Source organism: Oncorhynchus mykiss, chromosome 1, assembly GCF_057628025.1.
Source record: "Oncorhynchus mykiss isolate SJ-2025 chromosome 1, ASM5762802v1, whole genome shotgun sequence".
Lineage (NCBI taxonomy): Eukaryota > Metazoa > Chordata > Actinopteri > Salmoniformes > Salmonidae > Oncorhynchus > Oncorhynchus mykiss.
This window is the reverse complement of record NC_143022.1, coordinates 83,359,123-83,375,119: the sequence shown is the minus strand read 5'-3', so window position 1 is coordinate 83,375,119 and position 15,997 is coordinate 83,359,123. Positions and strand designations below refer to the sequence as shown.

The window sequence follows — 15,997 nt, the reverse complement described above, 5'->3', positions numbered from 1 at the left end:
TCAGTTTTAAACCAAATCTCCTGCTATTCTACACATTTTACCATGAGGCTGAGATAACATTTATCAGTTTTAAACCAAATCTCCTGCTATTCTACACATTTTACCATGAGGCTGAGAGAACATTTAGCAGTTTTAAACCAAATCTCCTGCTATTCTACACATTTTACCATGAGGCTGAGAGAACATTTATCAGTTTTAAACCAAATCTCCTGCTATTCTACACATTTTACCACGAGGCTGAGAGAACATTTAGCAGTTTTAAACCAAATCTCCTGCTATTCTACACATTTTACCATGAGGCTGAGAGAACATTTATCAGTTTTAAACCAAATCTCCTGCTATTCTACACATTTTACCATGAGGCTGAGAGAACATTTATCAGTTTTAAACCAAATCTCCTGCTATTCTACACATTTTACCATGAGGCTGAGAGAACATTTATCAGTTTTAAACCAAATCTCCTGCTATTCTACACATTTTACCATGAGGCTGAGAGAACATTTATCAGTTTTAAACCAAATCTCCTGCTATTCTACACATTTTACCATGAGGCTGAGAGAACATTTATCAGTTTTAAACCAAATCTCCTGCTATTCTACACATTTTACCATGAGGCTGAGAGAACATTTATCAGTTTTAAACCAAATCTCCTGCTATTCTACACATTTTACCATGAGGCTGAGAGAACATTTATCAGTTTTAAACCAAATCTCCTGCCCACCTCCCCGCAAAATCTGTCCCTCTTGCACCCTTGGCACTAATGGGACTTGACGTGCAAACCCTTCACGTCAGGGCCTCCCGAGTGGGGCAGTGGTCTAAGACACTGCATCACAGGGCTAGCTGTGCCACTAGAGATTCTGGGTTTGAGTCCAGGCTCTGTCGCAGTTGGCCGCGACCAGGAGACCCATGGGGCGGCACCCAATTGGCACAGCGTCGTTAGGGGAGGGTTTGGCCGGCAGGGATGTCCTTGTCCCATTGCGCACTAACACCTCCTGTGGCGGGTTGGACACAGTGCACGCTGACACAGGTGTATGGTGTTTCCTCTGACACATTGGTGCGGGAGGCTTCCGGGTTAAGCGAGCATAGTGTCAAGAAGCAGTGCGGCTTGGCAGGGTCGTGTTTTGGAGGATGCACGGCTCTCGACCTTCGCCTCTCCCGAGTCCGTACGGGAGTTGCAGCGATGAGACAAGACTGTAACTACCAATTGGATACCACGAAATTGGGGAGAAAAATGGGTAAAAAATAATGTAAAAAATCTCATTTCAGTTGGGAATCATTGAAGCGACCCATCCTCTCATTCATAGATGTACTTAAACGCTCTCACATAGAGGGGTACAGTCCCAGTTAGGGAAAGGTAACCTGTACTGGAGGTCATCCATTTTTAGCTACAGTTAAATTATTCAACCTGAAACCTCCTCCCTACAGACACTCTTTTCAAAATGACTCCTATTTTAGATAGGTATTATACAGGACATTGCACTTCAGTTGTTATATGATTTAATACAGTTGATTTATGATCAACATAACCTCTGCCGCTATTCCAGGTATTGTGTGTTCTAGTCTCTAACCAATGTTGTTTGTGTGTGTTGCAGGACAGTGGGGAGGACTCCCACAGGATTGCCCAGTCCCCAGTCGTCCATGTCAGGGGGCTGTGTGAGGCTGTGGTGGAGGCTGACCTGGTGGAGGCCCTGGAGAAGTTTGGACCCATATGGTAAGAATCCACCCAAATGTGTTGGGTGGTATATGCACCCCACCCCTTAACCCCTTGTTTTCCTCACTGTTAGACCTAATAACGAAAAGGCATTTATCCCATCCTTTTGTTAAACATAGGAAAATATGCACAGAAAGTCGTTTTACCAAATATTTAAGAGATAGACATGGTTTTAAAAAATAAGTGGTAATATGTCATACAGTACAAAGATGTGTAGGCGGCTTAACTTACCCTATACCCGGGGTAAGTTGTGCCAAGAGACCACTTTTTTTGGACAAGATATGTTCTCAAAACTGTAACGGTTACATGAATTCTGATTATTTCCAGGTATAAACAACACCCTGAAATATATGTAGATATCTTTGTTAGAAAGAATAATATGTTTCCCTTGACGGAGTGATGCTGAATGGAAAAAATTGCTCAGATTACCCCACTCTCCCCTACCTCACAGAGACCTTGAGTAACAGAGAGATCTCAGTGTTACTTAGGCTCCTTAGGTGGTGCAATATTCATTAACATCCCATCAACCCTAAGAGAGCTGTGGAAACAGCATACGACAGCATGGGTAACCCACAACATAGGGACAATCTACCGTACCATGGTAACTGTAGAAACTATGGTAACTGTCCAATTAGACCAGCACTGCCCACAGTATTGTCACAGCAGCAGTTTCTCCCCTCCTCTGTTTTGTGTGCTTTTGTGTTGAGCCACTTTAGGCCCAGTGCATCTATGATAATTTTTTGAATGTAATTTAAACAAGAAGTAGATAGAGCAGTTTCCTTTCTGCTAGATTTTTTTGACAGTTGCCCAAAACCTCACAATTTGACTAGGAAATGTTTTACAATCCAAACTTGCAGTTTAAATTCTGTCAGTTCAGGACATGAGTTCTCATTGGGGAAATCTCAAAGAGACCCTCTTCCCAATAGTGCTCTCTATATGGCATTACGGTAGACAGCAGGGAATAGGGTGTAATTTGAGCCTCAGTCCATTCAGAGTAATGGACACATTTTCCACTCAGTCAATTGAATTCTAATGGACTTCCTTGTTGTTCTGTGTTGATGGCAGCTATGTGATGATGATGCCCTTTAAGCGGCAGGCGCTGGTGGAGTTTGAGATGGTGGAGAGTGCTGATAAGTGTGTGGCGTGTGGGAGTAGCGAGGCCGTCTACATCGCAGGCCAGCAGGCCTTCTTTAACTACTCCACCAGCAAGAGGATCACTCGCCCCACCAACTCAGACAACCCCAACAGTGGCAACAAAGTCCTGCTCCTGTCTATCCAGAATCCCCTCTACCCCATCACCACGGTAATCAGTGCTGAAAAGACATACTGTATTATACATTACAATGATCAAATATATGTATAATATGCCATTTAGCAAACGCTTTTATCCAAAGCAACTTAATGTGTTCGTTCATTTTGCGTACGGGTGGTCCCAGGAATCAAACCCACTATCCAGGCATTAAAAGCACCATACTCTATCAACTGAGCGACAAAGAACCATTACCACAGTGGCAGTTATTAAGTCGCTCTGTGCCACGCCCCTGGTACTGTATGTATGCTATTCTCTCACCATGGTAACAGCAGCTAACGAGAGTCCCTGATTATTGCCCATATTAACAGTAGTCAAATTAAAAAAATATATGAATCTAAAGCATTGTGTATTATCATTTTTTTTACTCTTTCTTGCTCTCTCACTCCTCTATATCTCAATGTTATCTCTCTCTGTCTCCCTCTCGCTCCTAATGTGAGCCGACGGGCTACATTTAGAAAGTCGTGTTTTAAAGCATCCTGGGGCTGTTTCAAGGTTTATTTATCCCGGAGTTTGCATATCCCCCTCCCCGTTGCTCTCTCTCTCATCTCCCCCTGCTCTCTTTCTCTCTTCCTCCCTCTCAGGTGCTGATAGATAGAGAGGGATCTCAGCGGGGCGTCTGTAGATGTGTTCAGATAGCATGTGTCTGATGATTAGAATACCAGGAAGCTCACGTATATCAGTCTTCCTCAGATATGGATGAACAACTAGACTGAGAAAGCATCCAGCACTGCTTCCCTGTTTCTAATTCCAGCTGAGCAGAGAGGAAATACAATAGATATGCACGCTGGTCATGGATAGGGTTGAATTGTCTTATTATTGAGTCAAACATAGTCTGATTAGAGACACAGTCACTGTGCTAGAACATACAAGCATTATGGAAGAATGAACACACACTAAAGGACTGATAGTTGTATGCACATAGATATACACTCACTCTTATAGATAGACATGCAATGCCATACTAGAGTGGCTTATATCAAGACCAATGGAACTTTAAAATGGATAACATATAGGTTCCTGCATCCAGATTGCTCTCACTATTGTATAATTGTGTAATGGCACCGGAAGGGATGGCTGCCGTTTTACGGGCTCCTAACCAACAGTGCTATTTTGTTTGTTTTTTCGCATTGTTTGTAACCCATTTTGTACATAAAGTTGCTGCTACCGTCTCTTGTGACCGAAAAGAGCTTCTGGACATCAGAACAGCGATTACTCACCTCGAACTGGACAGAGATTTTTTCTTTAATGAGTCCGACGCGAAGGATATACTATTTTGTTGAGACAAGGCCCAAATCCCCGTCATCCGTGTGAAGAAAAGACGGAGAAAAAGGGTGGGGTGTCTTGTAAGAATTTGCAGACGAGTAGGTAAACCACCACTACTCTCCGTATTATTGGCCAACGTGCAATCATTGGAAAACAAACTAGACGATCTACGATTAAGACTATCCTACCAACGGGACATTTGAAACTGTAATATCTTATGTTTCACAAGATGTGGCTAAACGACGACATGGATAATATAGAGCTGGCTGGCTTCTCCGTGCATTGGCAGAACAGAGCAGCTATTTCTGGTAAGATGATGGGCGGGGTGTGTGTCTATTTGTCAATAACTGCTGATGCGCAATGTCTAATATTAAAGAAGTCTCGAGGTATTGCTCACCTTAGGTAGAATACCTCATGATAAGCTGTAGACCACACTATCTACCAAGAGAGTTCTCATCTATGTAGCCATCTATTTACCACCACAAACCGATGCTGGCACTAAGACCGCAAACAAGAAAATGCTCATCCAGAAGCAGCGCGTCTAGTGGCCGGGGACTTTAATGCAGGGAAACTTAAATAAGTTTTACCTAATTCCACCAGAAGAAACAAAACTCTAGACCACTTTTACTCCACACACAGAGACGCATACAAAGCTCTCTCTCGCCTTCCATTTGGCAAATCTGACCATAATTCTATTCCTGCTTACAAGCAAAAACTTAAGCAGGAAGTATGCACGCTGGTCATGGATAGGGTTGAATTGTCTTATTATTGAGTCAAACAGAGTCTGATTAGAGAGACATGGAAGTGGTCAGAGGATGCGGATGCTACGCTACAGCACTATTTTGTTAGCACAGACTGGAATATGTTCCGGGATTCATCCAATGGCATTGAAGAGTATACCACCTCAGTCACCCGCTTCATCAATAAGTGCATCGACGACGTCGTCCCCACAATGACCGTACGTACATATCCCAAACAGAAGCCATGGACTACAGGCAACATCCGCACCAACCTAAAGGCTAGATCTGCCGCTTTCAAAGAGCGGGACTCTAACCCGGACGCTTATAAGAAATGCCGCTATGCCCTCAGACAAACCATCAAACAGGCAAAGCGTGAATACAGGACTAAGATTGAATTATACTACACCGGCTCTGACATAAATGCCTTTTATGTTTGCTTCAAGGCAAGGAACACTGGTACTGGTACCTGAATATAGTCTCATTGTTGTTATGTAATTTTCTTGTGTTACTTTTAGATTTTTTTTACTTTAGTTTATTTAGGAAATATTTTCTTAACTCTATTTCTTGAACTGCAAGAAATATTTTTTTAACTGTTGGTTAAGGGCTTGTAAAGTAAGCATTTCTCGGTAAGGTCTACACCTGTTGTATTCAGCACATGTGACAAATAACATTTGATTTGATTTGATTTGATTGGAACTTTTATCTTCCGTCTGCAGCCTTGGTGAGAGCTGACTAAAACATTCTCTGTCTCCCTCTGTTGTCTCCAAGGACGTTCTCTACACCGTCTGCAACCCCATCGGCAGTGTGATGCGCATCGTCATCTTCAAACGCAACGGCATCCAGGCCATGGTGGAATATCCTTTCTGTCTGCCTGTCTGGCAGGCTGATTGTCGGGTCTGTCTGTCTGTCTGTCTGTTAGGGTATCATTGTTAGGGGTGGAGGGTGAGCCAATAACAAAGGTATCCCCAAGTCAAATTATTCAACAAGCATAGACTTGTTTTTGTTGATGGGTTTAGAGGTTTTATAACTTCTATCTGGGGACTTATAATTGTGAATTGAGGCTTGAGGTTCGTTGGTTGTTTTGCTGTTGTCCTTAACTTGCCCTCCTCACATTTGAGTCCGTCGAGTGTGCTCAGAAAGCTAAGGCTGCTCTCAATGGAGCCGACATCTATGCCGGCTGCTGCACCTTAAAAATCGAATATGCAAGGGTAAGTCTATATTCACCACACGCAATCACATATATAATGCTTAGCAAATAGATTTTGTTTAAAACAGCTGAGCACTTCCTGATGATCAGCCTCAGCATGCAACAACATATCTGTTGTTTCCCCCCTTTAGCCAACTCGCTTGAACGTGATCAGAAATGACAACGAGAGCTGGGACTACACAAAACCTTACCTGGTCCGAAGAGGTAACAATCTGCTTCTTGTTCTGTAGGCTATGGAGCACTCTCATTGTGTAGAAGCTGCTGTGTTAGGACTAAAAACCTGCCATATCGGGCTGTCAGAGAGTCCATGGGCAGCCTGCAGGGCAGAGTCAGGTTTTCAGCCTGCAGGGCAGAGTCAGGTTTTCCTCCCTCTGGCACAGTAACTCAAATTTGTCCAGGCTGCAAACAGAACAGCAGGAAAGAAGCAGTAAGGATATCAAATAAGTGTGGCTCTTTCTCTCTTTTCATTCCTGCAGGCTGTAGATAAGTCAGATCTTAGCTGTTGGAGAGAGAGAGCGACAGAGAGAGGAGAGAGAGCGACAGAGAGAGGAGAGAGAGCGACAGAGAGAGATAGGAGAGAGAGAGAGAGAGAAAGACTGTTTGTCTTGAATTTAGTCTGCATCAGCTAAAATGAAACAGATACTTGGCGATACTTCTCTATATCCTCGCTAACGTTGCTAAATGTGAGACAGAGAGATACTGAGTCAGAGGCTGATGTGGGCACAGTGGTTTTATCATTGTATGAGGAATGTTACAGTAGCACAGATGCTGTTTGAAAAAAGAGCAGAGATATGGCCCTGTCTATGTGAAGTCATCATTGTCACTGTAGCGCACCTATTGGAAGGTGTTTAAGGACCAGTATGGACCACAGACCTGCAGTCAACCAAGCCAACACAAGATCGACCCACTGCACGTCCTTCTCCAAGCAACACACTCTCACATCCGTCTCTCACAAGCCTGCACCTGCCACCCATGGAAATAAAGAGAGAGAGAGAGAGAGAAAGAGGGATGGACGACAGGCTGACCCTGCACAACAACATGCATCCATCTTCACCCAAACCTCAAGAGAGAGGGAGAGAGACTACTCATTCACCCTGACCTCATGCAACCTCAACATCAACACGCCCAGGAGAACCCGCCAGTGCCACCTCATGGCTGGAGGACTGACTGCTTTTAGACTGGACCTATTTTCTTCTCTTGCTTGCATCCTGATCTTATTCAGTCAGTGCTCTGACTGTCTAAATCCCTTTCTATCCCCTCACCAAATGACCAGTAGTAGAAATATTTATGTATTAGTCGATACAATCCCTAGTCTGGACATGGGAACATTAGAGACAGAGAGTGCATTTCTCTCTGTCTTCAAATCTGTAGAGAAAGCCTGTATTCTGTTAAATAAGATACACACCTATGCTCTGTAATCTACTTAAATACCAAATTGACACTATCTTCTTCTATAAGATCTACTTTATATTCTAGTATTACTGACAATGTCAATGTGTTGCAATGCCTATTTTAGCAGAGAGAAAAGTTTAGAAAACAAATGTTTAGATAATAATTATTGCATGCACTGTTAATGGAAGCACATTGTGTGGATGAAGAGAGTCACAGTTCCTTTTATGATTGTCTCAACTCCCTAGTAAAGTCCCATCTCTGTGAGACCTGGAGTCCCTCTGTCAGAGGTCCAACTTCTCTATCTCCATCTGAAAGTCCCAGCTCTGTGAGACCTGGAGTCCCTCTATCAGAGGTCCAGAGGTCCAACTTCTCTATCTCCATCTGAAAGTCCCAGCTCTGTGAGACCTGGAGTCCCTCTATCAGAGGTCCAACTTCTCTATCTCCATCTAAAAGTCCCAGCTCTGTGAGACCTGGAGTCCTGTATCAGAGGTCCAACTTCTCTATCTCCATCTGAAAGTCCCAGCTCTGTGAGACCTGGAGTCCCTCTATTAGAGGTCCAACTTCTCTATCTCCATCTGAAAGTCCCAGCTCTGTGAGACCTGGAGTCCCTCTATCAGAGGTCCAACTTCTCTATCTCCATCTGAAAGTCCCAGCTCTGTGAGACCTGGAGTCCCTCTATCAGAGGTCCAACTTCTCTATCTCCATCTGAAAGTCCCAGCTCTGTGAGACCTGGAGTCCCTCTATCAGAGGTCCAACTTCTCTATCTCCATCTGAAAGTCCCAGCTCTGTGAGACCTGGAGTCCCTCTATCAGAGGTCCAACTTCTCTATCTCCATCTGAAAGTCCCAGCTCTGTGCATGGCATAGCCCCTTGTCTCTTAAAGTGCATCTATATATTCAGACTAACCAGGGGACATTAGTAACCTGCTTAGGAGGTTTACTTTACGATGAACATCTCCCTTTACTGCGTGGCTAAATTAGAAAACTCAGGCAAGACGCTAACTCATTTGAAACCCCAGTGAGAGTGTGTTAGCCTCCTGCTGTGGCGTTCTCACAGCATTCTAATTTATTCCTCCAGTGTCCTCTGTGGACAGCTCTTACCTCGGGACAGACTGCTTAAGTAACATGCTTACCTGAGAGGAACTGATATTTGATTCACTTTGAAGCACCCTCACACCTTTATTATACTGGGTGTTGGATTGTATATCAGCCCATTTAAGTGAGCTAATAAAACAGTGCTTAACTTGGACTGAAATAGTGTCGGTACCCATTTTGGGTACCGCTACTGTTTATTATTTAGGTGCCAGAACTCCCCAATACTTTTCATCCAATATTCTATAAGAGTTTGCAGGAACTCAAGCAGTACTCAGTTCCTGTGAGCTCCTGCCCAAGTCAAGCTCTGCTGATAAGTCATAGCTCTATCAGCTAGAATGAAGTAACCCAGACCTCTACTCTATCTATCATCTGGTCTGCAGCACCTTCTCATACAGAACCCATTTCCCTGGCATTGAGGAACAGGTGTAAACATGGTGTTACATGTTAGTGCTTGATGCTATACCAACTGCAACAACAAAGTGTCTGTTTTACATCCCAAGGGGACCAGCCAGAGAGGCTCTCTGTGACATCACGTCCCCTCTGAGATGCTTTAACCACAGCAGGGTTCATATTAATGTAGCCTACAGCAAAGATCTTAATTTGAGCCAGTTTGCTACAGCAAGAAAATAATCCTGCAGCAATAGCAAATGTGAAATATTATGTGGATTATAATTAATGGCTTATTTTGTAGGGGTTGATAAATTACAAACTTCAGAAGCCTGAATTACAGTGCAAGTTTTACATTTCCTGCATTGCAGGAATGTTCTCCTGCAACAGGGTGATCAAATTAAGATCCTACCTCTGTAGTAGGCCTTTTTATTAGCCCTCTGATTACAATGAAGAGCAAAACATGACACTCTGTTCTGGTCCAGCTGCAGCTTAACTAGGTCTTTCTTTGCAGCACTGGACCATCTGACTGGACAATAATATTGATAAGATAAAACTAGAGCCTACAGGACTTGCTTTGTGGAGTGTGACCTCAGACCTCTCCCCATCTTTACAAACATTGAATCTATATGTTTTGACCATGACAGTTTACAATCTAAGGTAACACCAAGTAATTTAGTCTCCTCAACTTGTTCAACAGCCATACCATTCATTAGTCTCCTCAACTTGTTCAACAGCCACACCATTCATTACCAGATTCAGCTGAGGTTGAGAACTTAGGGAATGATTTGTACCAAATACAATGCTGTAAGTCTTAGAGATGTTCAGGAGCGGTTTGTTACTGGCCACCTATTCCAAAACAGACTGCAACTCTTTGTTAACGGTTTCAGTGACTTCACCAGCTGTGGTTGCTGATGCGGATATAGTTGAATCATCAGCATACACGGACACACATGCTTTGTTTAATGCCTGAGGCAGGTCATTGGTAAAAATGGAAATGAGTAGAGCGCCTAGAAAGCTGCCCTGCGGTACACCACACTTTACATGTTTGACATTAGAGAAGCTTCCATTTAAGAAAACCCTCTGAGTTCTATTAGATATATGGTTCTGAATGCACATTATGGCAGAGGTTAAAAAGCCATAACACATACGTTTTCTCAAAAACAGTTTATGGTCAATAATATCAAAGGCTGCACTTAAATCTAACAGTACAGCTCCCACAATCTTCTTATCAATTTCTTTCAACAAATCATCAGTCATTTGTCTCAGTGCAGTACATGTTGAGTGCCCTTCTCTATAAGCATGCTGAAAGTCTGTTGTTAATTAGTTTACAGAGAAATAGCATTGTGTTTGGTCAAACACATTTTTTTCCAACAGTTTGCTAAGAGCTGGCAACAAGCTGATAGGTCTGCTGTTAGAACCAGTAATGGCCACTTTACCACTCTTGGGTAACGGAATGATTTTGGCTTCCCTCCAGGCCTGAGGACAAAGACTTTCTTCTAGACTCAGATTAAAGATTTGACAGAGAAGAGTGGCTTTAGAGTCAGCTACCTTCCTCAATAGCTTTCCATCTCAGTTGTCAATGCCAGGAGGTTTGTCATTATTGATCAATAACAATCATTTGTCCAACTCTTCCACACAAACTTCCCAAAATTCAAACGTACAATGCTTTTCTTTCATTCTTAGTTTTATCATGCATGAGTACGATGGCTCAGTGTTTGCTGTTGGCATTTTCTGCTCCATTTTGCCTGCTTTGCCAATGAAGTCATCATTCAAATAATATTATGGTTAAACTCAAATATACTAATTGATAAAAAAACATTATTTTTGGAAGAACATTTTTAGAAACTGTATAATCTTTGTAAATTGTATCATAAATAGGAATGGTGGAGTTATGTCACACATGCAAATAACCAAAATATATGGAAATGTCTGTTCTATCCAAAATTACAACCAGCTGCAGCAAAAAAGGGAAGGCAAGTGGAAATGGGAGAAGGTAAAGAACTTGTCTGTTGGCCCTGCATTAAAGACCAAAATTACATAACAATTGTCAGCTGCACTATATAGGTTGCAAAATAGTTGGGAGATTTTAGATGTACCGATTCCATGGCACATGGTTTATGAACTGAAACACAAAACCAGCCGGATTCAAAACATTCCATTTCAATTGTTATACAAAATTCTTACAACCAATAGAATGTTATATATATAATAGGGATAAAACGATCCCAGCTCTGCAGATTTTGCTGTGAAGAGACAGAATAATTAGATCATTGGTTTTGGTACTGTCCATATATACAGTTGAAGTCGGAAGTTTACATACACTTAGGTTGGAGTCATTAAACTCGTTTTTCAACCACTCCACAAATTTCTTGTTAACAAACTATAATTTTGGCAAGTCGGTTAGGACATCTACTTTGTAATTTTTCAAATAATTGTTTACAGACAGATTACTTCACTTATAATTCACTGTATCACAATTCCAGTGGGTCAGAAGTTTACATGCACTAAGTTGACTGTGCCTTTAAACAGCTTGGAAAATTCCAGAAAATTATGTCATGGCTTTAGAAGCTTCTGATAAGCTAATTGACATCATTTGAGTCAATTGGAGGTGTACCTATGGATGTATTTCAAGGCCTACCTTCAAACTCAGTGCCTCTTTGCTTGACATCATGGGAATATCAAAAGAAATCAGCCAAGACCTGAGAAAAACATTTGTAGACTTCTACAAGTCTGGTTCATCCTTGGCAGCAATTTCCAATCGCCTGAAGGTACCACGTTCATCTATACAAACAATAGTACACAAGTATAAACACCATGGGACCACGCAGCTGTCATAACGCTCAGGAAGGAGACGCATTCTGTCTCCTAGAGATGAACGCACTTTGGTGCTGTCTCCTAGAGAGGAATGTACTTAGGTGCGAAAAGTGCAAATCAATCCCAGAACAACAGCAAAGGACTGTGTGAAGATGCTGGAGGAAACAGGTACAAAACTATCTACATCCGCAGTAAAACAAGTCCTTTTTCGACCTAACCTGAAAGGCCACTCAGCAAGGAAGAAGCCACTGCTCCAGAACTGCAATAAAAAAGCCAGACTATGGTTTGCAACAGCACATGGGACAAAGATTGTACTTTTTGGAGAAATGTCCTCTGGTCTGATGAAACAAAAATAGAACTGTTTGGCCATAATGACCATTGTTATGTTTGGAAGAAAAGGGGGGAGGCTTGCAAGCCGAAGAACACCATCACAACCGTGAAGCCCGATGGTGGCAGCATCATGTTGTGGGGGTGCTTTGCTGCAGGAGGGACTGGTGCACTTCACAAAATAGATGGTATCATGAGGAAGGAAAATTACGTGGATATATTGAAGCAACATCTCAAGACATCAGTCAGGAAGTTAAAGCTTGGTCGCTAATGGGTCTTCCAAATGGACAATGACCCCAAGCATGCTTCCAAAGTTGTGTCAAGATGGCTAATTAAGGACAACAAAGTCAAGGTATTGGAGTGGTCATCACAAAGCCCTGACCTCAATCCTATAAAACATTTGTGGGCAAAACTAAAAAAAGCATGTGCGAACAAGGAGGCCTGCAAACCTGACTCAGTTACACCAGCTCTATCAGGAGGAATGGGCCAAAATTCACCCAACTAATTGTGGAAAGCTTGTGGAAGGCTACCCAAAATGTTTGACCCAAGTTAAACTATTTAAAGGCAATGCTACCAAATAATAATTGAGTGTATGGTAACATCTGACCCACTGGGAATGTGATGAAAGAAATAAAAGCTGAAATAAATCATTCTCTCTACTATTTTTCTGACATTTCACATTCTTAAAATAAAGTGGTGATCCTAACTGACCTAAGACTGAACATTTTTACTAGGGTTAATGTCAGGAATTGTGAGAAACTGAGTTTAAATGTAAACTTCTGACTTCAACTGTAGCTTGTTTTTGGTTGCAGGTTCAGGAATGTTTTACTTGGAGCTAACTGCAAATAGCATTGCTGGGTGATTTGATAAGTCATAGTCAATCGATCAATAATATATTAATACTCTTAGCAAAGGTGTTTATCTTTAATTTTTTATTTTTTTGTAGAAACTATGAAAATTGAAAGGTTCAGAACTTTTGTGAAACATCACAGCACAGTGGAAAAATATATGGCAGCTAGAAATTAAACTAGATGGTCTTCAGAGATGGATGGGAGAGGTTGAGGGGAGTTGAAGGCTGGGACTGGATGGTCTTCAGAGATAGATGGGAGGGGTTGAGGGGAGTTGAAGGCTGGGACTGGATGGTCTTCAGAGATAGATGGGAGGGGTTGAGGGGAGTTGAAGGCTGGGACTGGATGGTCTTCAGAGATAGATGGGAGGGGTTGAGGGGAGCTGAAGGTTGGGACTGGATGGTCTTCAGAGATAGATGGGAGGGGTTGAGGGGAGCTGAAGCCTGGGACTGGGTGGTCTTCAGAGATAGATGGGAGGGGTTGAGGGGAGCTGAAGGCTGGGACTGGATGGTCTTCAGAGATAGATGGGAGGGGTTGAGGGGAGCTGAAGGCTGGGACTGGATGGTCTTCAGAGATAGATGGGAGGGGTTGAGGGGAGTTGAAGGCTGGGACTGGATGGTCTTCAGAGATAGATGGGAGGGGTGGAGGGGAGTTGAAGGCTGGGACTGGGTGGTCTTCAGAGATAGATGGGAGGGGTTGAGGGGAGCTGAAGGCTGGGACTGGGTGGTCTTCAGAGATAGATGGGAGGGGTTGAGGGGAGCTGAAGGCTGGGACTGGATGGTCTTCAGAGATAGATGGGAGGGGTTGAGGGGAGCTGAAGGCTGGGACTGGATGGTCTTCAGAGATAGATGGGAGGGGTTGAGGGGAGCTGAAGGCTGGGACTGGGTGGTCTTCAGAGATCGATGGGAGGGGTTGAGGGGAGCTGAAGGCTGGGACTGGATGGTCTTCAGAGATAGATGGGAGGGGTTGAGGGGAGTAAAAATATACTGTCCGTGAAATGTATATAGTAAACTGGAAGTGGAAGCGTAAGTATTGTTGTCCATTAGTTTACTCCAATTAGGGGAGGGGTGATAGAGTTAGAGAACAATAATAAAGGAAAATGTATTTTACAAAATATATATTTCAAATGATATATTTGACCCCACAAATAGATGGCGGGATTGGAAAGGATGCAGACAATTACATTGACAGAAGCCACAATCTATTTGCAATATTAAAGCTGATCTACCCCCTAAAAAAGAGAGAGACAAAATTAATAATTGGCAATATCAAATGGTTTGGTGATGAATAAGCCATCTGATTCAATGAAATATAGAGTTCAATTTGTCTTTCTGGCCATAATTTAATTTAAAGTACTCCAAAGTTTTTTTGCCATCATTCTTTATATCATTGATCTTAGGTTTATAATACAGTTTCTTCTTCTTTTTGTTGATTTTAGCCACATAATTTCTCAATTGGCAGTAAGTAAGCCAGTCAGATGTACAGCCAGACTTGTTTGCCACTCCTTTTGCCCCATCTCTTTCAACCATACAGTTTTACAATTCCTCATCAATCCATGGAGCCTTAACAGTTTTAACAGTCAGTTTCTTAACAGGTGCATGTTTATCAATAATTGGAAGAAGCAATTTCATAAGTTCATCAAGTGCAGCATCTGAATGCTCCTTATTAATCACATCACACCATCAAATATCTTAACATGATCCACATAAGAGTCACAGCAAAATCTTAATATACTACTTCAGGCCCAGCTTTTGGAACTGTGGCTTTCCTGGATATAGCCACTATATTGTGATCACTTCATCCAATGGGTACGGATATAGCTTTAGAACAGAGTTCTACAGTATTAGTAAAAATGTGATGAATACATGTGGATGATCTTGTTCCTGTAACGTTTGTAAACACCCTGGTAGGTTGATTAATAACCTGAACCAGATTACAGGCACTGCTAACAGTGAGAAGCTTTCTCTTGAGCAGACAGCTTGATGAAAACCTGTCAATATTCAGGTTCCCAAGAAAGTAGACATTTCTGTTTACATCACATACACTAACAAGCATTTCACACATATTATTTAGATACTGACTGCTAGGACTTGGTGGCCTATAGCAATACCCCAAAAGAAAAGGCTTTCGATGTGCCAGGTGAACCTGCAACCACAACACTTCAATAACACTTGACATAAGATTAAGCATTACAGGGATATGGCTCTGAATATATAAAGCAACATCTCCCCCAAAAGCATTTCTGTCTCTTCTATAGATGTTATATCATTGTACTGATACTGCTGTATCATCAAATTAATTATCTGGGACTCAGAAATGGCAAATATATGAACGTTATCTGATGTTAGTAAGTTATTGATTTCATGAACCTTATTTCTAAGGCTACATATATTAACATGGGCCATTTTCAGCCCCTTCCTGGGTAGCTTATCAGAGATAGACATGATATGTAAAAGAGCAAACAAAGCAAGAGAAAAAAATGTACATTCAGCAATCCATGAATCAATTTGTGTGTGTGTGTGTGTGTGTGTGTGTGTGTGTGTGTGTGTGTGTGTGTGTGTGTGTGTGTGTGTGTGTGTGTGTGTGTGTGTGTGTGTGTGTGTGTGTGTGTGTGTGTGTGTGTGTGTGTGTGTGTGTGTGTGCTGCAGGGTTGAAGCTATGAACCCACAGGCTTGGCTCTTTCATCCCTTCCAGGCTTTTGGGAGGGAGGGTGGACAATGAGCCTGTCATAGCAGATGTAAGCAATGTCCCCACACAATCTGGCAGTTTTCATGGCTGGGATGCGTTATTTCCTTTTCTGGCGCACAGCTTCAAGATAGTCTTCGTTGAGGAAGATGCACCTTCAACCTCAGGAACTTTACCACTATCGGCCTAGGCCTGTTACCTGGGCCTGTTACCTG

General features: G+C 42.4%; 1 protein-coding gene across 1 annotated transcript in view; it reads left to right on the top strand.

The window, feature by feature from the left end:
* The window catches only part of LOC110530258 (heterogeneous nuclear ribonucleoprotein L-like), a 70,608-nt gene that overhangs the window by 43,233 nt on the left and 11,378 nt on the right, over positions 1 to 15,997 (top strand). The window contains exons 2-6 of the mRNA XM_036986453.2: positions 1,593 to 1,711; positions 2,777 to 3,014; positions 5,795 to 5,880; positions 6,138 to 6,234; positions 6,365 to 6,437. Coding sequence (XP_036842348.1) covers positions 1,593 to 1,711; positions 2,777 to 3,014; positions 5,795 to 5,880; positions 6,138 to 6,234; positions 6,365 to 6,437 — 613 coding nt within the window. The remainder of the gene's footprint in view (positions 1 to 1,592; positions 1,712 to 2,776; positions 3,015 to 5,794; positions 5,881 to 6,137; positions 6,235 to 6,364; positions 6,438 to 15,997) is intronic.